This window comes from Mesoplodon densirostris, chromosome 8, assembly GCF_025265405.1.
Source record: "Mesoplodon densirostris isolate mMesDen1 chromosome 8, mMesDen1 primary haplotype, whole genome shotgun sequence".
Taxonomy (NCBI): Eukaryota; Metazoa; Chordata; class Mammalia; order Artiodactyla; family Ziphiidae; genus Mesoplodon; species Mesoplodon densirostris.
The window spans coordinates 11,228,786-11,256,306 of NC_082668.1; the positions used below are offsets into that span (position 1 = coordinate 11,228,786).

At 39.4% G+C, this 27,521-nt stretch overlaps 1 protein-coding gene across 1 annotated transcript in view; it reads left to right on the forward strand.

Annotated features, from left to right (window-relative positions):
- Positions 1 to 224: 224 nt before the first annotated feature.
- SPHKAP (SPHK1 interactor, AKAP domain containing) overlaps positions 225 to 27,521 on the forward strand; it is a 112,235-nt gene continuing 84,938 nt past the window's right edge. The window contains exons 1-2 of the mRNA XM_060105920.1: positions 225 to 400; positions 512 to 617. Of these exons, the coding sequence (XP_059961903.1) occupies positions 225 to 400; positions 512 to 617 (282 nt within the window). The remainder of the gene's footprint in view (positions 401 to 511; positions 618 to 27,521) is intronic.

A 27,521-nucleotide genomic window follows, 5' to 3' on the forward strand; every position in this document is an offset into this window, starting at 1 on the left:
TAAGATACCATCTCCAGCCACAGAGATGATAAAGAGATGACCTGTGTTTTCTAAAGTTTATGTTCGCTTCATGGTACCACCCTGCCTCCCAGTTAAAATTATGTTTTTCTCTCATTTTAAAAAATAAAATGAGTATTTTTTATGTGTCCATTTTGGCCAAGCAGAATTAATGTGAAAATTGAAAGGATATTGCTTGGGTTTTAAACCTGCTTACTTAAGGAAAGATGTCAACCCTGCTAGAAGTCATGCAGATGCAATGTGTCCATCCACCTACACTGGAAGGTGATGGGTCGCAATTTTATATTCACAACGGAATAGGTCATAGCGGTTCCACCAGTTACAAAAGTGAAACCAACAAAGAAGCAAACATCAATGTCAGCAGGAGGGTTTTCAGTGTTCAGTAAGATCTGAAAAGATGATTTTCCATAAAACCACATCATGCTTCTTTCTTTCTGAATATGGAGATGATTCACCAGAATGTGTTCTCTTTTGTGTTTTGGGGCACAAACAGCGAGTTGGAGTCACTCCTGATGTATGAGGTTCCGGAACTGCAGCAGGGCAGCGCCAACGGCAGCTCGGGAAGTAGCTTGGGTAGCTCCATCACTGCGTGTAAGAAGGTAACACTGCCTAACACCGCTCTCTTCTCACCGATTGAACTTGAACACTACTTTAGTTTGACTTTTCAAGCACTTCTTCTAAAGCAGAAACAGCAACAAAAACACACCACAAAATCACCCACAATTTGCTCCCCAGGACAACCCCCTGATGACATCCAAAAATCTAATTCATGGAGATGATCGGAAAACTCAAGCATTTCAGAAAGGTCTGATTTTAAAATTCTAAGCCTCCAGTGCTTCACCACACCTCCAACTTTTTCTAGTAACTCTTTCCAAACATAGTCATGGATAACGGCTTCTTGGATCTCCTTGCAGAAAAATCTTCACGGGTTTTGAATGGCCCAACTTATTATATTAAGCTTCTAAGTCTATAGCTAAGAAAAATTCATGGCTCTTCTCCTTTTGCTATTTTCTTAAAGGGAAGGGTATGCCTGGTTATTTTATTAGGAACAGAATTGCATTTCCTGGAGTATAGATTTTAGAACTGATAAACAAATCTTGCTTTAAGACACTTGCAGAAAGTTGTCATTTGAACAACATAAAATCATCTAATTTAATTGTCCGATTTTTCCAGCCAATCCAACTTCAGGCCCAGAAATTTAAAGCCAAATGCCCAATTCCTCATCTAATGCTTTTATCACTATTTGATGCTGAATTCAAGAGGAAAGTGTGTTCCTTTTCATGAAAACTTAGAGGAAATCACACTGGATTAGTTCATTTATTGTTAAAACAAAGTTCAATTATAAAAAGTACTTATAGCTATAAATTAAGATAAATTCTTTTACTAATCATATTGTATACGTATATATAATTATGTATACATAATGTGCATTATATATGTATATATATTTCAATTTATAGATTACTGTACCCAGTTAAGCAGCCTTATGTATTCTCTGCTTGTGTGATTTTGTATAGATTTTAAGTACCAAAGAAAACAAATATCTTCATTAGAAAACATATATTGATTATTAAAAAAGTAGCATTAAACATAATTTTATAAAATATTTTCATGCATATATTCATAACCAAATATAAAAATATACCTGCCTGATTAATTAAGGATTCTTATTATCATGTGTTATATGATCCTCATGAAATTCTTATAGAGGACTCAGTGCTATGAATTCCAGTTTTTAATGTAGAAAACTGAGGCAGTATAATTCAAAATGATTTTGAATTGCTTATGAAAGAACTGAAGCAGCAGGTTTTCAAGCCCTAGGTATGGTGTCTTCAACTCTGTAACTCTAAATTATAAAGTCTTCACCGGATGCTATATCTTTCATAAGGCTAAATGATTTTTAATTTATTCTAATTTTTAAATAACTTTATTTCTATTGATTAGAATTCCAGTGGCATTTAAAAGAAAGATTGAAGCCAGACTGCCTGAATTTGACACCCAGTTCTATAATTACTAGTTGTGTGATTTCAAGCAAATTACCTCTTCATGCCTCAATTTGCTCATCTGGAAAAAGATAATATTACCCACTTCACAGGGCTGAGGTGCAGATTCAATGAGTTTATAGACGTGAAATGTTTAGAACAGTGCCTGGCATATTGTAAGCACTCAAAATAATGATTACCTACAATGAATATTATTCTAAAGAATGATTTTATCAACAAGTAAGCAGTGCCAGAAAAAAAATTCAATATTGGCATTACCATGCTGAGATGATCTGTTATCTCAATTATGCTTATTTCCCTAGAAAATAGGTAGTCATATTCATTTTTTAAAAATCATGTCTGGAAGCTAATGAACTAATAGAGCTGTTTGGGACTGGGCAGCTACTAGGAAAAGTAAAATAAAAATTCAGTCATCTATTCTAAATGACTTCATGTATATATATGAATTTAAAGGTTTAAATATAATTCTACTCATTCCACAATTATTTCTAGAGCAACTAGTATTAGGTTGAACCATATGAAACTGTTTTATGGATCAAAAATGATCAAATATGGGTAATTCCATACAGTCCAACCCAAATGCTTTTAAAATTTTGTTACATCCTGAGGAAAGATACAAGGATAGATCACAAATGTCCCCTGGTCTGGAAGAATTTACAGTCTAGTGTGGGAGATAATACTGGCTTCTCATGTGAAAAGTCAAACAATAATTAATAAGTTAAATAATTATGTAAGGTAACTACACAGGCGTATCTCAAGATAGACAAGTGCATCTTAATTTGGACTTTGAAGTATGATTAAGATTTGAATGAGTAAAGACATTATCCAACTAAATTTCAGAAAGATTGTTACAAATTAATGCAGGAGAAGTCAATACCGTTGAGTATGGCAATATTTTTTTAATATTCATAGCACGTTCCTTTCATTTTAAATATTCTCTTAAGCTTACATACTAATTGTATTTTAAGACAATTTAGTAACCATATATACCATGTGTCATACACCATGTGGGCTATAGTTGTTTTCCTTGCCTTCAGAAAAGTAGCTCACCAGTGTTTCTTCTTTTCTTTGTATCAGGAACACGGGCCCTCAGTGAAAGGCATGAATATTGAGACTTTATTCCTTTATTTTATTATTATATATTACTGCAAGCTGATTTAAGTGATCATGATTATATTTTTAATTTCATTAATCACAGATAATGGGATTGGGGAAGTGAGAATCTATATGTTCACAAATTCACTATAATGTATATTCTGTACAAAAGTGACAAAAAGAATAAGGACAGTTCTGTCTTAGAAATAGCAAGGCTGTCCAGCTGAATCACCACTCTTCACAGTCAGTCAACCTTCTATAAGAGTAATTTGGATAACTGAAGTCTATTGGTAATTCCCCAAACTCATTTCATGTAATAGCTTCATCTTCTTTCCCATCAAACCTTCTTATCCAAACTGGTATATTGTTAAATTAATCAGTGGAAGAAATAAAACAGGGTCCAGAAGATAATGCATTGGTTGAATAATCAGCCTCTGAAAAATTGCAAATTGACCTAATGTATTTCATGTGATGTATGATTCACAATGAATCTCTAAGGTTTTTGTTAATCCTACCCGGGCACAATTTTCTTGTTAGGGAAAAATGGTCACTAAACACCATAGCTGTGAAAAAGCCATATCATCAGGAAAAAGACTTTGGTGGTCTTATTTGAAGGACTTAGTAACTCCTTAATATATGTTTTTATCAGTAAGTCTTTCCCCAAAGCTAAGATTACCATATCATCTAGTCACAGCCTATATATACTCTCCTGGAATTTTGTGGATAGACTCCCCTTTTGCTCTCAAAAGTTCCCTGGTATGCACAATGTTATACCATTATACCAGCTCTAGCTTCAGAATTATTCTTTCTCTTCCTTCTCCCCTTCCTCTAAGTGCTAAGAAAGTTTTCAGATAAATTCACACTGAGGTGTTGGTGATTGCTTAAAATAAAGCAATAAAATTGCAATCACAATAAAATAGTGACTGCAAAAATAAAATCTTTTTTTACTTAACTACTACTACTGCTAAACTAGTTCGATTGCCCCCTCCCTTAACTGACATTGACAACTGAGCTTATTGAGCCTGGGCATGATTTCAGAATTCCATTCATCACAAAGCATCAATCCATCCAAGTTGGGATGTAAGCTAACCCCTATGTCACCCTAATTTAATGAGCACCAAGACCCAGGGAAAGTTTTAATGTATGTAAAATAATGCATTTAAATGGTAGAATTCCAAATATTGCCAGAAAAAAATTGAGAAAAAGAAAGAGAGCTGCTGGTGGAGAGGGAACATTGGAGCCCTCCGTGGTATCTCTTAAAATTGTATCTCACACGGACATTCCCTGATGTTTCCTCCTCTCATAGGACAATTCTTCCTTACAAGACAAATGTAACCACCTTTGTGAAACTGAATCATAGGGACTTTCCTTTAAATGAGCTAAATTATTATAAATGTTATCCTTTTATGTCTGTTAAACACTAAGTGAAAGGTCCTTATATTGTCTCTATAATAAATCAAAATCTGTTATCTAAAGGAAGGTAGTGAAATGTTGTGTAACAAAGCTGGACTTGGAATCCAAAGTCCTGAGTTAAATTCCAGGTTTCTCTTTTTACTGTGTGATGTAACTTCTCTGAGTCGGATGTCTTAGGGTTAGTGTGATGTTTATATACAGAAAGTTTTGTGTAAGTCCTTAGCACATAGTTGGTGCTCAATAATTACTAGTTCCAAGGAAATAATCTTTACACAAGGGCAAAATTTATGTAAGTAAAATTTAAAAACTAATCTGGACGTAGCATGCATTGTGCCTTCACTGTGTTGAGTGTAGGTTAGACTTTCCTCTAGTTTGAAAGCATTATAGTCAATGCCATACTTCCACAATAGCTGGACATTTTCAATGCATGCTTTACTTGATGGACTGAAGATTTGTAACTTGGGATATAGTGGAACCAGGTCTCTGAATAGGATTCATGTGAGGAAAGAATTGTTGGAGAAGAATCAATACCTCAAATATCCTTCTCTTTTTATGCCACGTTAATTAAATCCACCTTAAACTTTGACTTATCAAAGGCAGCAGGCTGATAACATTTCAGGTTCCCAGAGGCACAGTTTGATCGTAATATGACATCTTATCAGCTCTCTGAAGTTTCAAGAGCATTCTTTGGTGTGACTAACCTCCTTTAAACTGACTTAAATTTGCTGTCCACAGTGGCACAGATACATCTGAAGAACAGAATGGATGCCCCTTGATGTTTCATCCTACTCTGTAATATACATTCTCATCTAAGCCCATATCATTTTGATGACATGTAATTAACAAAAGCAATTCAATTAATGTGTGCAGGCATGGGCATACAAACTGAGAAGCTTTTTCAGAATCTGATCCATATCTCTAAAGACATTTTTATTAGTCAGAATTGTACTGCTCTTGGCCAAAAACCCCAGTATTAATTCTAGGAATTACATGATGGAAAATAGCTATAATATTCTGTATTTGTAGAAACTGTTTCTTTAAAGGAAGGAAGGGTTTTTAAAAATATATAACTAAATAAATAAAATTTAAAACAAAGCCAGCATAATTGAGCCATAGTCACCTTTCTATAGAAGGAAGACACAAGGCTTTTCCCTCTGGAGTGTAAACTACTCAGAGTTCTATAAATACTCTCTTCTGATCAAGCAACCTGGTAGTGATTTTCAGGCTCAGATTTTGATACCAGAGAATGGCCTATCCAAATTTTGTTAAACTGCTAGGTGTCTTGTTTTATTGCCCTCCTGCTGGAGTAATCAGAGGCATTGAAGAAACAGGGAGATTTTTAAGAAAAGAATTAGACAGTATGAACTTCCCTGGTGGTCTAGTGGTTAAGACTCTGCACTTCCAATGCAGGGTCACAGGTTCGATCCCTGGTCACGGAGCTAGGATCCTACATGCCGCGCGGTGCTGGGGGAAAAAATATGTATCTATTATATAATATGTATATATAATACATATATATAAATTTTTTAAAAAGAAAAGTGTACATTGTCCAGCAGTAAAACGGCCTTTAAAAAAAAAGAAATAGTTGTCTTACTAAAAGTGATATTTGAAGATGGTTAATATAGTAGTTCTAAAGATAATTCCTTAGAGCAAAGGGAGAGTGGAGTCTGGGATGCCAGGAGAAGCATAGCTGATGTGGATAGGGAAGCAGGGAACAGAGAGGCAGAACCTGTATACAGGTAGTGGGAGGAGGGAAAAATGAACTCTGATAAGACACATTTGGAAGTCAAGGTCAACAGGTCTCCATGACATTGAGAGTTGAACAGAACCACGAACACTGACTATTTGAACCAAGACGTCCATGAGTGGTGGTGTCATTGAGGTTATTAGGAAGAAGAGCTAGGAGACAAGGTAGTGAGTTCACAGGTTCAGATTCAGCCAAGCTGCATCTAAAGAGCCAGCCATAGAATTCCCTCTGTGGGCCATTTCGCTGACTTCCTAAGGAAACTTCCTCATGTGCTGAGCCACACTGACATCCAGGAGGCTTCAAGGTTGCACTGAGGTCAGAACAAAATGATGAGGGCTCTGGTGGGGACTAATTTCCTCTGCCTTCACCAAAAGCAGGTCGAAATGATGAATGTCTTCTCTTGCCTTTAAAGCAGCCTGGTCCACACTGAACTTTAGAGAGGTGGGGCTATATGTACTACATGGCGAGTTTATTCTTTGGAAAATGTCAATTCGGTAATCTTACATGGGAAACTTTGTTGAAACCCAGCAATTATGGCTCACTTTGCAGTTTGAATATGATTCAGCTTCTTACTTCAAAAGTCAGGACTTCTATTCAGGACTCCACACCACCTCTCTTTCCTGCCAACAATTGCTATATAGAGTACTTGAGACTCCAATATGCTAGTCTTATTCTGTTCTCTACAGCTCCGTTCCTTGAGCGTCCTTTTTGCTGTGTGTGAAGAACTCCTGGAAGGATTTTGCGGTGCCTTTTCTTTTCTTTCTTTCTTTTTTTTTAAACCAAAAAGTAGGACTCTGAAAACCCAGAATAGCTTAAAACATTTTGTGGAATTGAAGGTGATGTTGCACTATTGAAACTAGGCAAGTGATCTTTTTTCCTGAATTATTGCAATTACACCAAACCTTTATAGTAGGTATTCAATATCTCTATCCAAAACTGGGAGGGGTCTAAATTTTTTTAAATATCTAATCTGGCATTCAAAACTCTCTTTTCTCTCTGTGGGCCTTTAAAATATCTTACCATGGGCTTCCCTGGTGGTGCAGTGGTTGAGAGTCCACCTGCCGATTCAGGGGACACGGGTTCGTGCCCCAGTCTGGGAAGATCCCACGTGCTGCAGAGCGGCTGGGCCCATGAGCCATGGCCGCTGAGCCTGAGCGTCCGGAACCTGTGCTCCAAAAAAAAATATCTTACCATCCCAGGGTTCCATCACTAGCCTTAAGATTCTCCTCTCTTTCCCTTCATTCCCCATGTAAACAACCCTCTCAGCCTTGTAGCCTGCAGTAAACACCATGTTCCCCACCAGTCCTAACAGCATCCACCTTCCCTGTATCTGGCCAGGCTCACCCTTCTGATCAAATTTCCCACTTTTCAATTCTCCCAGAATAGGATGGAAAGATTTGGCTCAGATAATCTTGAAGAGTCCTCCATAGGGGCCTTCTGGCTCATGAATCTCTGAAAATGAGCCCTGTCATGTGCATGCCCACATTTACCAGGCTTATCTCTACATTTTGAGAAGGACACCTGCCCTAAAAGATCCAGATGAGGGCTCACACTCTCCAGAATGAGAAGCATCCAAGAAGCAGGTGTGAACCTTAGCAAATTTTGTGTCCATATGCTGACATCTTAGAAGGTAGTTGTTCCCAGCAGCTTCTTCCAAAGAAGAGTCAAGAAATGAGAATTGCCACTTTCTTATAATTGCCAAAGGCCAAAGGCACACATCGGTACTCAAGGGATACGTGGCTAAATCCGCTATCTCTTTGATGAACAGCAAAATCTGTGCTACTTACACTTTGCAGAAAAATCATACAAAGTCAATGGTAGGTCTAGATACACATCGTGTGTTTTCTTACATGTACGTTTTTTCTTATATTTTGCTTCTCCTAACATTAAAAATCACATTTCCATCACTGGTCATATGAACATGACAGCATTATACTGCATCTAAATAGGAATTAAATAGCAATTAATCAGCTGTCCTCCATTTATGTCTAATTTGACTCTCTTTAAATCAAACCATTCATAAATTATACTGTAATTGCATTTCCTGAGTATATCTGTGTTTGAAACTCCTGTAATTTATACTTGAGACTCAAACTTGGTTTTCATTTTCATGTGGAGAAAGCTCTGATCAACTTTCAAAGCATCCTTCAGACAGCTGACTGGCTGAAGTGTGATGTGGCAGAAGTAAACAAGCGTGGCTTGATACTGCTGAATTGCCCTGTGTGCTCTTATACCTTTCTTGTGATTGCATTGAAATACACTGGAGCTTCCAGGACAGAGTAATTGTGTGGCACGAGAAAAGCAGGGAGAGATCTAAAACTGTCTACCTAGTTCATTTCTTGTTACATTAGGATAAACTCTGTGCCTGGTTAATATACAAAGTCTCCAGATTACATACATGGGGACATTAATTTCAAAGAAGAGAGCCCTTTTGTTCGTGAAACATTTCCATTTTATACTCAGTTACTTGCATGTGTGACATTTGTCAGAGATATTTATAAATCAGTATATTTCATATTTATTTCCCAGAGGCAAGCTTAGTTTGACCAGGATTGCTAAGAGCATCCCATAGATAAGGACTCTCTCTTTATAAACGTACAGTTTATCTAGAGGTTAGTATGTTTATAACGAGATATGAGAATGTCACCTTCTTTCTTCTCTGGGGGTATTCCGTCCCACTGTTCTCCACAGTAAAGAGAGAAAGAATTGCAGATCCGCTGCTAAGCATTTCTTTCCCAAACTTCCAAACCATCTATGCCTTTGATCTGCTCCTTGACAGTGGAGAATTACTAGTTCCAAGGCCTTAAAAGAACTCCATTGTTTTCCAATACTTTTGTAATAATCAATTACAAGATTTCCAAACTGTACTAGGTGTCAGTCGTGTAATGCAAGAATGTTTCACATCCAACCAGATGATCATATTGCAGAATATGTACTATGAATAATCAAACATGATTATTCATACTTTGGAAACAGTTTCCCCCTTTTTTCAAAGGAGGCTAAATACACAAAACCTCAGGCAGTCAGCCAGAAGAATCATCATTAAAAGGAAAATGTTATCTTAACATTTAATTCAACCTTCTGAGAAACTGAGACGAAACCACTGAGTTTTCTATGTCACTTTTTTCCCTCCACAAAATAAGTTCATTTCCAATTTGTTTCCTTGTCTCTTTTAAGGAGTTCAGTGTGCTTTAAATAAGCAATAGAGTTTCACTGTGAGGTAATGAAAAGGTATCATATCCCAGAGTGGAAAACAAAAGATTACAGAGTTCTCCAAAAAGTTCGCTAAGGCACAGATTAAATCAACATAAAATAAGAGTGTAAAATTACACAAAATCTTTTGACTTCTAGTTCAGTGTGTGGCAGGGGGTAGGATTTAAGCTATTATAAAAATTTAAGCTAATAATTAAGCATTATTTAAGCCAGTGACTAAACACCCAAAAATTATAATTAAACATTTTGTAGAATCTTAGAGTGCTTCATGACATTAAAGAATATCTGGCTCAGCTCAGCCATGGATTTCTTTCCAGTGAAAGATAAAAAGTTCTTTCTCATCACTTCCCCTACCACTCACTCTGCACCAGCCATTATGGGCTCTTTGCTCTTCTTCAAAATCAACAAAAACATTTCTGCTTTGAGCTTTTTTTTTTTTTTTGCTGGTAATCTCTGCCTGAGATGCTCTTCCCTCGGGTGCTTGTGTGACTGGCACTTTGATTCATTCAGATTTCTGCTCAATGTCACCCTCAGAGAGGCCAGAAAGTACTTTCCAAAATACATCTCTTAATTTTTATCCCTTTCTATGGCTTTGTCTTCACAGTAGTCACAGTAGTTTTCACAGTGATCTTCATTATCAGAACATAAATAAATATGGAAAATTTATTCGATTATGGTTTGTTCTCCCTCAACAGGATGAGAACAAAACTGTTTGCTTTGTCATTATTTTTGTTTTGTCCACCCCTCATCATGCAGTAAATAAGCAACACCTAGTAAAAACAGCAGGTGCTCAACAATCAGCCATTGAATGAATGAATGATGGAATGAAAACTTAATATGGATGGTGTTATCCTTCTCTTGGAAATGGTATTCCGAAGTTAGCATCAAATATAGAGTCTAATTAATGCTTTATTGCTTTATGAATGTGATTTGTACCAATATAGAATCCAATTAAATTTTAAATAAAAGAATCTTAAAAAGGAAAAAAAAATCTTTAAAAAATAAGAGGAAAATAAGCCTCGATGAAGTACCACTGTGCACCAAGTAGAATGACTAAAATTAATTTGAAAGAAAAAACTGACAACACCAGGCACTGACAAGGATGTAGAACAACTTGAACTCTCATACACTGCTGATGGGAATGAAAATGGCAAATCCACTTTACAAGACAGTTTATCAGTTTCTTATTGAGTTACCACACTACCTAGTAATCTCACTCAAGCAAAATAAAAACTTAAAATTTTATGTATAGTATCATGTCATCTGCAAACAGTGACAGTTTTACTTCTTCTTTTCTGATTTGGATTCCTTTTATTTCTTTTTCTTCTCTAATTGCTGTGGCTAAAACTTCCAAAACTATGTTGAATAGTAGTGGTGAAAGTGGGCAACCTTGTCTTGTTCCTGATCTTAGAGGAAATGGTTTCAGTTTTTCACCATTGAGAACGATGTTGGCTGTGGGTTTGTCATATATGGCCTTTATTATTTTGAAGTAGGTCCCCTCTATGCCTACTTTCTGAAGAGTTTTTATCATAAATCAGTGTTGAATTTTGTCAAAAGATTTTTCTGCATCTATTGAGATGATCATATGGTTTTTCTCCTTCAATTTGTTAATATGGTTTATCACATTGATTTTCATATATTGAAGAATCCTTGCATTCCTTGGATAAACCCCACTTGATCATGGTGTATGATCTTTTTCATTTGCTGTTGGATTCTGTTTGCTAATATTTTGTTGAGGACTTTTGCATCTATGTTCCTCAGTGATATCGGCCTGTAGTTTTGTTTTTTTGTGAAATATTTTTCTGGTTTTGGTATCCGGGTGATGACAGCCTTGTAGAATGAGTTTGGGAGTGATCCTCCCTCTGCTATATTTTGGAAGAGTTTGAGAATGATAGGTGGTAGCTCTTCTCTAAATGTTTGATACTATTCATCTGTGAAACCATCTGGTCTTGGGCTTTTGTTTGCTGGAAGATTTTTAATCCCAGTCTCAATTTCAGTGCTTGTGATTGGTCTGTTTATATTTTATATTTCTTCCTGGTTCAGTCTCAGAAGGTTGTGATTCTCTAAGAATTTGCCCATTTCTTCCAGGTTGTCCATTTTATCAGCATATAGTTGCTGGTAGTAATCGCTTATGATCCTTTGTATTTCTGCAGTGTCAGTAGTTACTTTTGAAAAGGAAATGAAAAATGTTACTTTTTCATTTCTAATTCTGTTGATTTGAGTCTTCTCCCTCTTTTTCTTGATGAATATGTCTAATGGTTTGTCAATTTTCTTTACCTTCTCAAAGAACCAGCTTTTAGTTTTATTGATCTTTTTTTATGTTTTTTTTATTAGTTTCTGCTTTATAACAAAGTGAATCAGTCATACATATACATCTGTTCCCACATCCCCTCCCTCATGCATCTCCCTCCCTCCCACCCTCCCCATCCCTCCCCTCCAGGCAGTCACAAAGCACCGAGCTGATCTCCCTGTGCTCTGCGGCTGCTTCCGACTATCTGTCTACCCTACGTTTGGTAGTGTATATATGTCCATGCCTCTCTTTCGCTTTGTCACAGCTTACCCTTCCCCCTCCCCATATCCTCAAGTCCATTCTCAAGTAGGTCTGTGTCTTTATTCCCGTTTTACCCCTAGGTTCTTCATGACATTTTTTTTCTTATATTCCATATATATGTGTTAGCATACGGTATTTGTCTATCTCTTTCTGACTTACTTCACTCTGTATGACAGACTCTAGGTCTATCCACCTAATTACAAATAGCTCAGTTTCGTTTCTTTTTATGGCTGAGTAATATTCCATTGTATATATGTGCCACATCTTCTTTATCCATTCATCCGATGATGGACACTTAGGTTGTTTCCAGCTCCGGGCTATTGTGAATAGAGCTGCAATGAACATTTTGGTACATGTCTCTTTTTGAATTATGGTTTTCTCAGGGTATATGCCTAGTAGTGGGATTGCTGGATCATATGGTAGTTCTATTTTTAGTTTTTTAAGGAACCTCCATACTGTTCTCCATAGTGGCTGTACCAATTCACATTCCCACCAGCAGTGCAAGAGTGTTCCCTTTTCTCCACACCCTCTCCAGCATTTATTGTTTCTAGATTTCTTGATGATGGCCATTCTGACTGGTGTGAGATGATATCTCATTGTAGTTTTGATTTGCATTTCTCTAATGATTAATGATGTTGAGCATTCTTTCATGTGTTTGTTGGCAGTCTGTATATCTTCTTTGGAGAAATGCCTATTTAAGTCTTCTGCCCATTTTTGGATTGGGTTGTTTGTTTTTTTGCTATTGAGCTGCATGAGCTGCTTATAAATTTTGGAGATTAATCCTTTGTCAGTTGCTTCATTTGCAAATATTTTCTCCCATTCTGAGGGTTTTCTTTTGGTCTTGTTTATGGTTTCCTTTGCTGTGCAAAAGCTTTGAAGTTTCATTAGGTCCCATGTGTTTATCTTTGTTTTTATTTCCATTTCTCTAGGAGGTGGGTCCAAAAGGATCTTGCTGTGATTTATGTCATAGAGTGTTCTACCTATGTTTTCCTCTAAGAGTTTGATAGTTTCTGGCCTTACATTTAAGTCTTTAATCCATTTTGAGCTTATTTTTGTGTATGGTGTTAGGGAATGATCTAATCTCATACTTTTACATGTCCCTGTCCAGTTTTCCCAGCACCACTTATTGAAGAGGCTGTCCTTTCTCCACTGTACATTCCTGCCTCCTTTATCAAAGATAAGTTGGCCATATGTGCGTGGGTTTATCTCTGGGCTTTCTATCCTGATCCACTGATCTATCTTTCTGTTTTTATGCCAGTACCACACTGTCTTAATTACTGTAGCTTTGTAGTATAGTCTGAAGTCAGGGAGCCTGATTCCTCCAGCTCCTTTCTTCGTTCTCAAGATTGCTTTGGCTATTCGGGGTCTTTTGTTTTTCCAAACAAATTTTGAAATTTTTTGTTCTAGTTCTGTGAAAAATGCCAGTGGTAGTTTGATAGGGATTGCATTGAATCTGTAGATTGCTTTGGGTAGTAGAGTCATTTTCACAATATTGATTCTTCCAATCCAGGAGCATGGTATATCTCTCCATCTGTTTGTATCATCTTTAATTTATTTCATCAGTGTCTTATAATTTTCTGCATACAGGTCTTTTGTCTCCTTAGGTAGGTTTATTCCTAGATATTTTATTCTTTTTGTTGCAATGGTAAATGGGAGTGTTTTCTTGATTTCATTTTCAGATTTTTCATCATTAGTGTACAGGAATGCCAGAGATTTCTGTACATTAATTTTGTAACCTGCTACTTTACCAAATTCATTGATAAGCTCTAGAAGTTTTTCGGTAGCATCTTTAGGATTCTCTATGTATAGTATCATGTCATCTGCAAACAATGACAGCTTTACTTCTTCTTTTCCGATTTGGATTCCTTTTATTTCCTTTTCTTCTCTGATTGCTGTGGCTAAAACTTCCAAAACTAGGTTGAATAAGAGTGGTGAGAGTGGGCAGCCTTGTCTTGTTCCTGATCTTAGTGGAAATGGTTTCAGTTTTTCACTATTGAGGACGATGCTGGCTGTTGGTTTGTCATATATGGCCTTTATTATGTTGAGGAAAGATCCCTCTATGCCTACTTTCTGCAGGGTTTTTATCATAAATGGGTGTTGAATTTTGTCGAAAGCTTTCTCTGCATCTATTGAGATGATCATATGGTTTTTCTCCTTCAACTTGTTAATATGGTGTATCACATTGATTGATTTGCGTATATTGAAGAATCCTTGCATTCCTGGAATAAACCCCACTTGATCATGGTGTATGATCCTTTTAATGTGCTGTTGGATTCTGTTTGCTAGTATTTTGTTGAGGATTTTTGCATCTATGTTCATCAGTGATATTGGCCTGTAGTTTTCTTTCTTTGTGACATCCTTGCCTGGTTTTGGTATCAAGGTGATGGTGGCCTCGTAGAATGAGTTTGGGAGTGTTCCTTCCTCTGAAATTGTTTGGAAGAGTTTGAGAAGGATGGGTGTGAGCTCTTCTCTAAATGTTTGATAGAATTCGCCTGTGAAGCCATCTGGTCCTGGGCTTTTGTTTGATGGAAGATTTTTATTTATTCTTTTGCGGTGCGCGGGTTTCTCACTGTTGTGGCCTCAGGGCACGAACCCGTGCCCCATGCATATGCGGGCGGACTCTCAACCACTGCGCCACCAGGGAAGCCAATGATGGAAGATTTTTAATCACAGTTTCAATTTCAGTGCTTGTGATTGGTCTATTCATATTTTCTATTTCTTCCTGATTCAGTCTTGGCAGGTTGTGCATTTCTAGGAATTTGTCCATTTCTTCCAGGTTGTCCATTTTATTGGCATAGAGTTGCTTGTAGTAATCTCTCATGATCTTTTGTATTTCTGCAGTGTCAGTTGTTACTTCTCCTTTTTCATTTCTAATTCTATTGATTTGAGTCTTCTCCCTTCTTTTCTTGATGAGTCTGGCTAATGGTTTGTCAATTTTGTTTATCTTCTCAAAGAACCAGCTTTTAGTTTGGTTGATCTTTGCTATCCTTTCCTTCATTTCTTTTTCATTTATTTCTGATCTGATCTTTATGATTTCTTTCCTTCTGCTAGCTTTGGGGGTTTTTTGTTCTTCTTTCTCTAATTGCTTTACGTGCAGGGTCAGGTTGTTTACTCGAAATGTTTCCTGTTTCTTAAGGTGGGATTGTATTGCTATAATCTTCCCCCTTAGAACTGCTTTTGCTGCATCCCATAGGTTTTGGGTTGTCGTGTCTCCATTGTCATTTGTTTCTAGGTATTTTTTAATTTCCTCTTTGATTTCTTCAGTGATCACTTCGTTATTGAGTACTGTATTGTTTAGCCTCCATGTGTTTGTATTTTTTACAGATCTTTTCCTGTAATTGATGTCTAGTCTCATAGCATTGTGGTCGGAAAAGATACCTGATACAATTTCAATTTTCTTAAATTTACCAAGGCTTGATTTGTGACCCAAGATATGATCTATCCTGGAGAATGTTCCATGAGCACTTGAGAAAAATATGTATTCTGTTGTTTTTGGATGAAATGTCTTATAAATATCAACTAAGTCCATCTTGTTTAATGTATCATTTAAAGCTTGTGTTTCCTTGTATATTTTCATTTTGGACGATCTGTCCATTGGTGAAAGTGGGGTGTTAAAGTCGCCTACTATGATTGTGTTACTGTCGATTTCCCCTTTTATGGCTGTTAGTATTTGCCTTATGTATTGAGGTGCTCCTATGTTGGGTGCAAAAATATTTACAATTGTTATATCTTCTTCTTGGATCGATCCCTTGATCATTATGTAGTGTCCTTCTTTGTCTCTTCTAATAGTCTTTATTTTAAAGTCTATTTTGTCTGATATAAGAATTGCTACTCCAGCTTTCTTTTGATTTCCATTTGCATGGAATATCTTTTTCCATCCCCTTACTTTCAATCTGTATGTGTCTTTAGGTCTGAAATGGGTCTCTTGTAGACAGCATATATATGGGTCTTGTTTTTGTATCCATTCAGCCACTCTGTGTCTTTTGGTGGGAGGATTTAGTCCATTTACATTTAAGGTAATTATTGATATGTATGTTCCTGTTCCCATTTCCTTAATTGCTTTGGGTTCGTTATTGTAGGTATATTACTTCTGTTGTGTTTCTTGCCTAGAGAAGTTCCTTTAGCATTTGTTGTAAAGCTGGTTTGGTGGTGCTGAACTCTCTCAGCTTTTGCTTGTCTGTAAACGTTTTAATTTCTCCATCAAATCTGAATGAGATCCTTGCTGGGTAGAGTAATCTTGGTTGCAGGTTTCTCTCCTTCATCACTTTCATTATGTCCTGCCACTCCCTTCTGGCTTGTAGAGTTTCTGCTGAGAGATCAGCTGTTAACCTGATGGGGATTCCCTTGTATGTTATTTGTTGTTTTTCCCTTGCTGCTTTTAATATGATTTCTTTCTGTTTAATTTTTGACAGTTTGATAATATGTGTCTTGGTGTATTTCTCCTTGGATTTATTCTGTATGGGACTCTCTGTGCCTCCTGGACTTGATTAACTATTTCCTTTCCCATATTAGGGAAGTTTTCAACTATAATCTCTTCAAATATTTTCTCAGTCCCTTTCTTTTTCTCTTCTTCTTCTGGAACCCCTATAATTCAAACGTTGGTGCGTTTAATGTTGTCCCAGAGGTCTCTGAGACTGTCCTCTGTTCTTTTCATTCTTTTTTCTTTATTTTGCTCTGCAGCAGTTATTTCCACTATTTTATCTTCCACCTCACTTATCCGTTCTTCTGCCTCAGTTATTCTGCTATTGATCCCATCTAGAGTATTTTTTATTTCATGTATTGTGTTTTTAATCGATGCTTGATTCATCTTTAGTTCTTCTAGGTCCTTGTTAACTGTTTCTTGCATTTTGTCTATTCTATTTCCAAGATTTTGGATCATCTTTACCATCATTATTCTGAATTCTTTTTCAGGTAGACTGCCTATTACCTCTTCATTTGTTAGGTCTGGTAGGTTTTTATCTTGCTCCTTCACCTGCTGTGTGTTTTTCTGTCTTCTCATTTTGCTTACGTTACTGTGTTTGGGGTCTCCTTTTTGCAGGCTGCAGATTCGTAGTTCCCATTGTTTTTCGTGTCTGACCCCAGTGGCTAAGGTTGTTTCAGTAGGTTGTGTAGGCTTCCTGGTGGGGGGGACTAATGCCTGTGTTCTGGTGGTTGAGACTCGATCTTGTCTTTCTGATGGACAGGTCCACGTCTGGTGGTGTGTTTTGGGGTGCCTATGGCCTTATTATGTTTTTAGGTAGCTTCTCTGCTAATGGGTGGGGTTGTGTTCCTGCCTTGCTAGTTGCTTGGCATAGGGTGACCAGCACTGTAGCTTGCTGGTCGTTGACTGAAGCTGGGTGCTGGTGTTGGGATGGAGATCTCTGGGAGATTTTCGCTGCTTGATATTATGTGGAGCTGGGAGGTCTCTTGTGGACCCATGTCCTGAAGTTGGCTCTCCCACTTCAGAGGCACAGCACTGGCTCCTGGCTGCAGCACCAAGAGCCTTTCATCCACCCGGCTCAGAATAACAGGTAGAAAAAGCAGAAAGAAAGAATTAGTAGAAGAAAGAAAGAGAGAGGGAAAGAAAGGAAGAAGGGAAGAAAGGAAGGAAGGAAGGAAGAAAGAAAGAAAGGAGGGAGGGAGTGAGGAAGGATGGAAAGAAAGAAGGAAAGAAAGGAGGGAGGGCGGGAGCAATGAAAGCAAAAGGAAGAGTGAATGGAAGAAGGGAGGGAGGGAGGGAGGAAGGAAAGAAAGAAAGAAAGACAGGAGGGAGGGAGGGAGGAAGGAAAGAAAAAGAAAGTGGAAAGAAGAAGGGTGGGAGGGAGGGAGGAAAGAAAAAGAAAGAAGGAAAGGAAGAGCGGAGGGAGGGAGGGAGGAAGGGAAGGTAGGAAAAAAAGAAAGAGCAGGTAAAGTAAAATAGAATAAAGTATGAAATATAGTAGCGTTGTTAAAATTAGAAAGTAATTATTGAAAAAAAAAAAAAAAAAAAAACGGACCGATAGAACCCTGGGACATATGGTGGAAGCAAAGCTATACAGAGAGAATCTTACACAGAAGATTACACATACACATTCACAAAAGGAGAGCAGGGGGAAAAATCAAAAATCTTGCTCTCCAAGCCCACCTCCTCAATTTGGGATAATTCGTTGTAAAAAGAGGAAAAGGGCAAGAAGTCTGAAATCTTGCTCTCTAAGTCCACCTCCTTACTTTGGAATAATTCGTTGTAAAAAGAGGAAAAGGGGGGAAAGTCTTAAATCTTGTCCTCAAAGTCCACTTCCTCAATTTGGGATGATTCGCTGTCCATTCATGCACTCCACAGACGCAGGGCACATCAAATGGACCGTGGAGCTTTAATCCGCTGCCTCCGAGGCTGCACAGAGAGATTTCCCTGACTCTGCTCTCACAGCTCCCGGGTCTCAGCCTTGGACCTGGCCCCGTCTCTGTGCGTAGGTCGCCGGAGGGCGTCCGTTCTTCGCTCAGACAGGACGGGTTTAAAGGAGCCGCTGATTCGGGGGCTCTGGCTCACTCATGCAGAGGGGAGGGAGGGGCGCGCAGTGTGGGGCGGGCCTGCGGCGGCAGAGGCCGGTGTGACGTTGCAGCAGCCCGTGGCGCTCCGTGCGCTTTCCCGGGAAAGCCGTCCCCGGGTCTCGGGACCCCGGCAGTGGCGGGGTGCACAGGTCCCCCGGAAGGCGGGGCGGACAGTGACCCGCGCTCGCACACAGGCCCCGCGGCTGCGGCGGCGGCGGGCGGCGGCGGCGGCGGCGGCGGGCCGCAGCGGCGGCGGGCTGCGGCGGGCGGTGGGCGGCGGCGGCGGCGGCGGCGGCGGCCGCGGCCGCGGCGGCCCACGCCCGTCTCCGAGGTCCACGCCTTACCCGTGGCTCGCGCCTGTCTCCGGCGCTTCCCTAAGCAGCCCTTTTAATGCCCTCTCCTCGCACACCAGGAAACAAAAGTGAAAGTGAAAAAAGACTCTTGCCTCTTCAGCAACTCCAGACCCTTTCCCCGGACTCCCTCCGGGCTAGCCGTGGTGCACTAACCCCTTCAGGCTCTCTTCCTGCCGCCAGCCCCAGTCCTCTCCCTGCGCTCCGACTGAAAGCCGATACCCAAGCCTCAGCTCCCAGCCCCGCCCGCCACGGCGGCCGAGCAGACAAGCCTCTCGGGCTGGTGTGTGCCTGAGGGCACCGATCCTCTGTGCCGGAATCTCTCCACTTTGCCCTCCACACCCCTGTTGCTGTGCTCTCCTCCGCTACTCCGAAGCTTTCCCCCTCCACCACCTGCAGTCTCCGCCCGCGAAGGGGCTTGTAGTGTGTAGAAACCTTCCCTCCTTCACGGCTCCCTCCCACTGGTGCAGGTCCCGTCCCTATCCTATTGTCTCTGTTTATTCTTTTTTTCTTTTGCCCTACCCAGGTATGTGGGGAGTTTCTTGCCTTTTAGGGGGTCTGAGGTCTTCTGTCAGCGTTCAGTAGGTGTTCTGTAGGAGTTGTTCCACGTGTAGATGAATTTCTGATATATCTGTGGGGAGGAAGGTGATCTCCGCGTCTTACTCTTCCGCCATCTTCCTCCGGGGACACCTATTGATCTTTACTATTGTTTCTTTCACTTATTTCTGATCTGATTTTTATGATTTCTTTCCTTCTGCTAACTTTGGGGGTTTTTTTTGTTCTTCTTTCTCTGATTGCTTTACATGTAAGGTTAGGTTGTTTATTTGAGATATTTCTTGTTTCTTGAGGTAGGACTGTATTGTTATAAACTTCCTTCTCAGAACTGCTTTTGTTGCATCCCATAGATTTTGGGTCATCGTATTTTCATTGTCATTTTTTTCTAGGTATTTTCTGATTTCCTCTTTGATTTCTTCAGTGATCTCTTGGTTATTTAGCAGCATATTATTTAGCCTCCATGTGTTTGTATTTTTTACAGATTTTTTCCTGTAATTGATAAAAGGGTGAATTTTATAGGGATGTGATATCTCTATGAAGAAAATGTTACCAGCAGTAGAGATGCCACTGTTTATTGCAGAGCAAATAGGTAATAATATCTGATGAATAGCTGCCTTCGTTCTTCCCTAACATCATTCTCATCAACTCTCTGCCATCTTTACCACTCACTGTGCAAATCTAATTGCCCTGCTCACATTACAATCTCTTTGTGTAAGAAAAATTTAATTGAGTTTCCTAGAAAACAGCTAGAACAGCAATAGGGGCCTGGAGATTCTTCTCTGAGGGATGCCCAGGACTCTATTAATGGACTTTTCTGGCTTCCTTCATTTTATTGCTGCTCTTGTTTTTTCTTTCCTCATCTCCAACACACATTCATGAAAATTGTGTGCAACATTTGAAAGGATGATTACTTTAGACAGTGTTTCCAAATCTTTTCCACATTATTATACATATTTTTTAAAATAATATTTGTTTGGAACTCTTGAATAAGCAGATGGCCAGAGGTGCTTGCCCTGGAATGGCCAACCCAGATTCTCTCCAAAAGCTGAGAGAGTCAATGTCTCAAAATCCCAACACATCAAATCTTCTCTGAGTCTACCTGTTTGGGGGTGGGAGAACGATAAATCTCTGCTTTTGAAGAATGAGTTCATTGTTCTGATGACATTATTCACTTAATTTTAAGCACCATTCCATCATTAATCACGATACATACATTAGGCCAATGTAGCATTTTGTGTTTGAAATTTTTCTCTTTAAGGGCTTTGATGCTTCTTAACATCATTGTACTTACAATTATCAGAAAATAAAATTTGACAATATTTGATAGTACAGAAGTAGAAAATGGGAATCTTGCTCAACATAAAAATTCTTTGTAACCTTTCCATAAAATCTCTGAGGAAAACAAAAGCCTTGCAGAAATAATACTCATATCATCTAATGGGAGGGACAAGACATGCATGCACATTCCAAAATTCTGAGATAAAAAATTGTTTTCATCATGAAGAAGAAACATTTGATAGGGAAAAGGGGTTGGTTTCAATTATATCTTGATAGCTGTGAAGGAACTTCTGGGGAAAATTTCAGGGAGCTGGTGGAAAGATATGAGGAAAAGCATGTGTATTATAAAGACTAGGAGGTGGAGCTCTTTTAGTAAGTGGGAGATTCTAGCAGAGGGTGTGGGCAGGGAAAGTATTGGAGACAAAGCCTGGAAAACACCTAAACTGGGCATAGTTCAGTATCCTGAACTTTGGAGCTTAATACATATTCATGAAATGATTAACAGGTGAGAGCTGAATTAGGTTCTGTCTTGAATACCAAGCCATAGTTTGACAATAAGCCTATAAAATTTGGGGCTCACTAAGCAAATATATCCTTCCTTGTTCCCTAGGACCTGGTCAGGTTTCCAGTAGGAATAGATGGTACAACGCTAATGTTTATTGGGTCAATTAATCAACTGAGGTTAAGGTCTTGGGAGAGAATTACATAACATCAGTAATCATATTTGTGATAATAATAGCTATTTATTATTCACTCTTCACTGTTTGTGAACACCTAAAGTAGTCAGATACTGTGTGTGTTTAGTATTTCTAATGTCTACTAAAAAATTCTTCATTGTGAGTGCAACACCGACCTCATTTTGTAGGTGGAAAAACTGAGTCTCAAAGAGGTTAAGTGACTGCCTTAGGCTGCATAGTTAATTAATGGAAAACCTGGAATTTGAAACCAGGTTTGACTTCAAAGCCTAGTACTTACCTCTGATTCTGGTTTCAGTAAGCTACATGGATTTGAGAGGCAAGGGTTGAAGGAGATAGAAGAGACAGACCATGACAACATTAACAATTGTAAATCTTAAGGACCCTGTGGGTGTCCAGCCTTCCCTAATTGCCTTTCCCAAGTATCATCCCATCTCTTTTATTCTCTATTACTGCACCATGTTGAATTTCTTTATACTACCTACCACGATTTATAATTAAAAGTGTATTTCACTTCCGGGTAAGATGGCGGAAGAGTAAGACGTGGAGATCACCTTCCTCCCCATGGATACACCAGAAATACAGCTACATGTGGAACAACTCCTACAGAACACCTACTGAACGCTGGCAAAAGACCCCAGACCTCCCAAAAGGCAAGAAACCCCCCACATACCTGGGTAGGGCAAAGCGGAGAGATCCCCACACAGAGGATCGGTGCCGAGCGGCACTCACCAGCCCGAGAGGCTTGTCTGCTCGCCCGCCGGGGCGCGCAGCGCTGGAAGCTGAGGCTCGGGCTTCGGTCAGAGCGCAGGGAGAGGACTGGGGCTGGCGGCGAGAACTCAGCCTGAAGGGGGCTAATGTGCCACAGCTAGCTGGGAGGGAGTCCGGGAAAACTCTGGAGCTGCCGAAGAGGCAAGAGACTTTTTCTTCCCTCTTGGTTTCCTGGTGCGCGAGGAGAGGGGATTAAGAGCGCTGCTTAAAGGGGCTCCACAGATGGGCGCGAGTCGCGACTGAAAGCGCGCAGCCCAGTGACGGGCGTGGGACGCTGGGGCTGCTGCTGCCGCCGCCAAGAAGCCTGTGTGCGGGCGCAGGTCACTGCCCACAGCGCCCTTCCAGGAGTCTGTGCAGCCCGCCACTGCCGGGGTCCCGGGATCCAGGGGCGGCTTCCCTGGGAGAACGCATGGCGAACCTCGGGCTGGTGCAACGTCACGCCGACCTCTGCCGCTGCAGGCTCGCCCCGCACTCCGTGCCCCTCCCTCCCGCCCAGCCTGAGTGAGCCAGAGTCCCCGAAGAGGCTGCTCCTTTAACCCTGTCCTGTCTGAGCGAAGAACAGACGCCCTCCGGCGACCTACACGCAGAGGCGGGGCCAGATCCAAAGCTGAGACCCAGGAGCTGTGAGAACAAAGAAGAGAAAGGGAAACCTTTCTCAGCAGCCTCAGAAGCAGCGGATTAAAGCTCCACAATCAATTTGATGTACCCTGCATCTGTGGAATACATGAATAGACAACACATCATCCCAAAATGAGGAGCCCGGAATCAGTGCTGTGCCTCTGAGGTGGGAGAGCCAACTTCAGGACACTGGTCCACAAGAGACCTCCCAGCTCCACATAATATCAAACGGCGAAAATCTTCCAGAGATCTCCATCTCAACACCAGCACCCAGCTTCACTCAACGACCAGCAAGCTACAGTGCTGGACACCCTAAGCCAAACAACTAGCAAGACAGGAACACAATGCCGCCCATTAGCAGAGAGGTGGCCTAAAATCATAAAAAGTCCGCAGACACCCCAAAACACACCACCAGACGTGGACCTGCCCACCAGAAAGACAAGATCCAGCCTCATCCACCAGAACACAGGCACTAGTCCCCCCCACCAGGCAGCCTACACAACCCACTAAAACAACCTTAGCCACTGGGGACAGACACCAAAAACAACGGGAACTACGAACCTGCAGCCTGCAAAAAGGAGACCCCCAAACACAGTAACATAAGCAAAATGAGAAGACAGAAAAACACACAGCAGGAGAAGGAGCAAGATAAAAACCCACCAGATCTAACAAATGAAGAGGTAATAGGCAGTCTACCTGAAAAAGAATTCAGAATAATGATGGTAAAGATGATCCAAGATTCTATTTCCCAGATCCAAAATCTTGGAAATAGAATAGACAAAATGCAAGAAACAGTTAACAAGGACCTAGAAGAACTAAAGATGAATCAAGCATCGATTAAAAACACAATACATGAAATAAAAAATACTCTAGATGGGATCAATAGCAGAATAACTGAGGCAGAAGAACGGATAAGTGAGGTGGAAGATAAAATAGTGGAAATAACTGCTGCAGAGCAAAATAAAGAAAAAAGAATGAAAAGAACAGAGGACAGTCTCAGAGACCTCTGGGACAACATTAAACGCACCAACGTTCAAATTATAGGGGTTCCAGAAGAAGAAGAGAAAAAGAAAGGGACTGAGAAAATATTTGAAGGGATTACAGTTGAAAACTTCCCTAATATGGGAAAGGAAATAGTTAATCAAGTCCAGGAGGCACAGAGAGTCCCATACAGAATAAATCCAAGGAGAAATACACCAAGACACATATTAATCAAACTGTCAAAAATTAAACACAAAGAAATCATATTAAAAGCAGCAAGGCAAAAACAACAAATAACACACAAGGGAATCCCCATCAGGATAACAGCTGATCTCTCAGCAGAAACTCTACAAGCCAGAAGGGAGTGGCAGGACATAATGAAAGTGATGAAGGAGAGAAACCTGCAACCAAGATTACTCTACCCAGCAAGGATCTCATTCAGATTTGATGGAGAAATTAAAACGTTTACAGACAAGCAAAAGCTGAGAGAGTTCAGCACCACCAAACCAGCTTTACAACAAATGCTAAAGGAACTTCTCTAGGCAAGAAACACAACAGAAGTAAAAGACCTACAATAACGAACCCAAAACAATTAAGAAAATGGGAACAGGAACATACATATCAATAATTACCTTAAATGTAAATGGACTAAATGCTCCCACCAAAAGATACAGATTGGCTGAATGGATACAAAAACAAGACCCATATATATGCTGTCTACAAGAGACCCACTTCAGACCTAGAGACACATACAGACTGAAAGTAAGGGGATGGAAAAAGATATTCCATGCAAATGGAAACCAAAAGAAAGCTGGAGTAGCAATTCTCATATCAGAAAAAATAGACTTTAAAATAAAGACTACTAGAAAAGACAAAGAAGGACACTACATAATGATAAAGGGATCAATCCAAGAAGATTTAACAATTGTAAATATTTATGCACCAAACATAGGAGCACCTCAATACATAAGGCAAATACTAACAGCCATAAAAGGAGAAATCGACAGTAACACAATCATAGTAGGGGACTTTAACACCCCACTTTCACCAATGGACAGATCATCCAAAATGAAAATAAATAAGGAAACACAAGCTTTAAATGATACATTAAACAAGATGGACTTAGTTGATATTTATAGGACATTTCATCCAAAAACAACAGAATACACATTTTTCTCAAGTGCTCATGGAACATTCTCCAGGATAGATCATATCTTGGGTCACAAATCAAGCCTTGGTAAATTTAAGAAAATTGAAATTGTATCTAGTATCTTTTCCGACCACAATGCTATGAGACTAGATATCAATTACAGGAAAAGAGCTGTAAAAAATACAAACATATGGAGGCTAAACAATACACTACTTAATAACGAAGTGATCACTGAAGAAATCAAAGAAGAAATTACAAAATACCTAGAAACGAATGACAATGGAGACACGACGACCCAAAACCTATGGGATGCAGCAAAAGCAGTTCTAAGAGGGAAGTTTACAGCAATACAATCCCACCTTAAGAAACAGGAAATATCATGAGTAAACAACCTGATCCTGCACCTAAAGCAATTAGAGAAAGAAGAACAAAAAACCCCCAAAGTTAGCAGAAGGAAAGAAATCATAAAGATCATATCAGAAATAAATGAAAAAGAAATGAAGGAAACGATAGCAAAGATCAATAAAACTAAAAGCTGGTTCTTTGAGAAGATAAACAAAATTGATAAACCATTAGCCAGACTCATCAAGAAAAAAAGGGAGAAGACTCAAATCAATAGAATTAGAAATGAAAAAGGAGAAGTAACAACTGAAACTGCAGAAATACAAAAGATCATGAGAGATTACTATAAGCAACTCTATGCCAATAAAATGGACAACCTGGAAGAAATGGACAAATTCTTAGAAATGCACAACCTGCCAAGACTGAATCAGGAAGAAATAGGAAATATGAACAGACCAATCACAAGCACTGAAATTGAAACTGTGATAAAAAATCTTCCAACAAACAAAAGCCCAGGACCAGATGGCTTCACAGGCGAATTCTATCAAGCATTTAGAGAAGAGCTAACACCTATCCTTCTCAAACTCTTCCAAAATATAGCAGAGGGAGGAACACTCCCAAACTCATTCTACGAGGCCACCATCACCTTGATACCAAAACCAGACAAGGATGTCACAAAGAAAGAAAACTACAGGCCAATATCACTGATGAACATAGATGCAAAAATCCTCAACAAAATACTAGCAAACAGAATCCAACAGCACATTAAAAGGATCATACAGCATGATCAAGTGGGGTTTATTCCAGGAATGCAAGGATTCTTCAATATACGCAAATCAATCAACGTGATACACCATATTAACAAATTGAAGGAGAAAAACCATATGATCATCTCAATAGATGCAGAGGAAGCTTTCGACAAAATTCAACACCCATTTATGATAAAAACCCTGCAGAAAGTAGGCATAGAGGGAACTTTCCTCAACATAATAAAGGCCATATATGACAAACGACAGCCAGCATCGTCCTCAATGGTGAAAAACTGAAACCATTTCCACTAAGATCAGGAACAAGACAAGGTTGCCCACTCTCACCACTCTTATTCAACCTAGTTTTGGAAGTTTTAGCCACAGCAATCAGAGAAGAAAAGGAAATAAAAGGAATCCAAATCGGAAAAGAAGAAGTAAAGCTGTCACTGTTTGCAGATGACATGATACTATACATAGAGAATCCTAAAGATGCTACCAGAAAACTACTAGAGTTAATCAATGAATTTGGTAAAGTAGCAGGATACAAAATTAATGCACAGAAATCTCTGGCATTCCTATATACTAATGATGAAAAATCTGAAAGTGAAATCAAGGAAACACTCCCATTTACCATTGCAACAAAAAGAATAAAATATCTAGGAATAAACCTACCTAAGGAGACAAAAGACCTGTATGCAGAAAATTATAAGACACTGATGAAAGAAATTAAAGATGATACAAATAGATGGAGAGATGTACCATGTTCTTGGATTGGAAGACTCAACATTGTGAAAATGACTCTACTACCCAAAGCAATCTACAGATTCAATGCAATCCTTATCAAACTACCACTGGCATTTTACACAGAACTAGAACAAAAAATTTCACAATTTGTATGGAAACACAAAAGACCCCGAATAGCCAAAGCAATCTTGAGAACGAAAAATGGAGCTGGAGGAATCAGGCTCCCTGACTTCAGACTATACTACAAAGCTATAGTAATCAAGACAGTATGGTACTGGCACAAAAACAGAAATATAGATCAATGGAACAGGATAGAAAGCCCAGAGTTAAACCCACGGACATATGGTCACCTTATCTTTGATAAAGGAGGCAGGAATGTACAGTGGAGAAAGGACAGTCTCTTCAATAAGTGGTTCTGGGAAAACTGGATAAGGACATGTAAAAGTATGAGATTAGATCACTCCCTAACACCACACACAAAAATAAGCTCAAAATGATTAAAGACCTAAATGTAAGGCGAGACACTATCAAACTCTTAGAGGAAAACATAGGCAGAACACTCTATGACATAAATCACAGCAAGATCCTTTTTGACCCACCTCCTAGAGAAATGGAAATAATGACAAAAATAAACACATGGGACCTAATGAAACTTCAAAGCTTTTGCACAGCAAAGGAAACCATAAACAAGACCAAAAGACAACCCTCAGAATGGGAGAAAATATTTGCAAATGAAGCAAC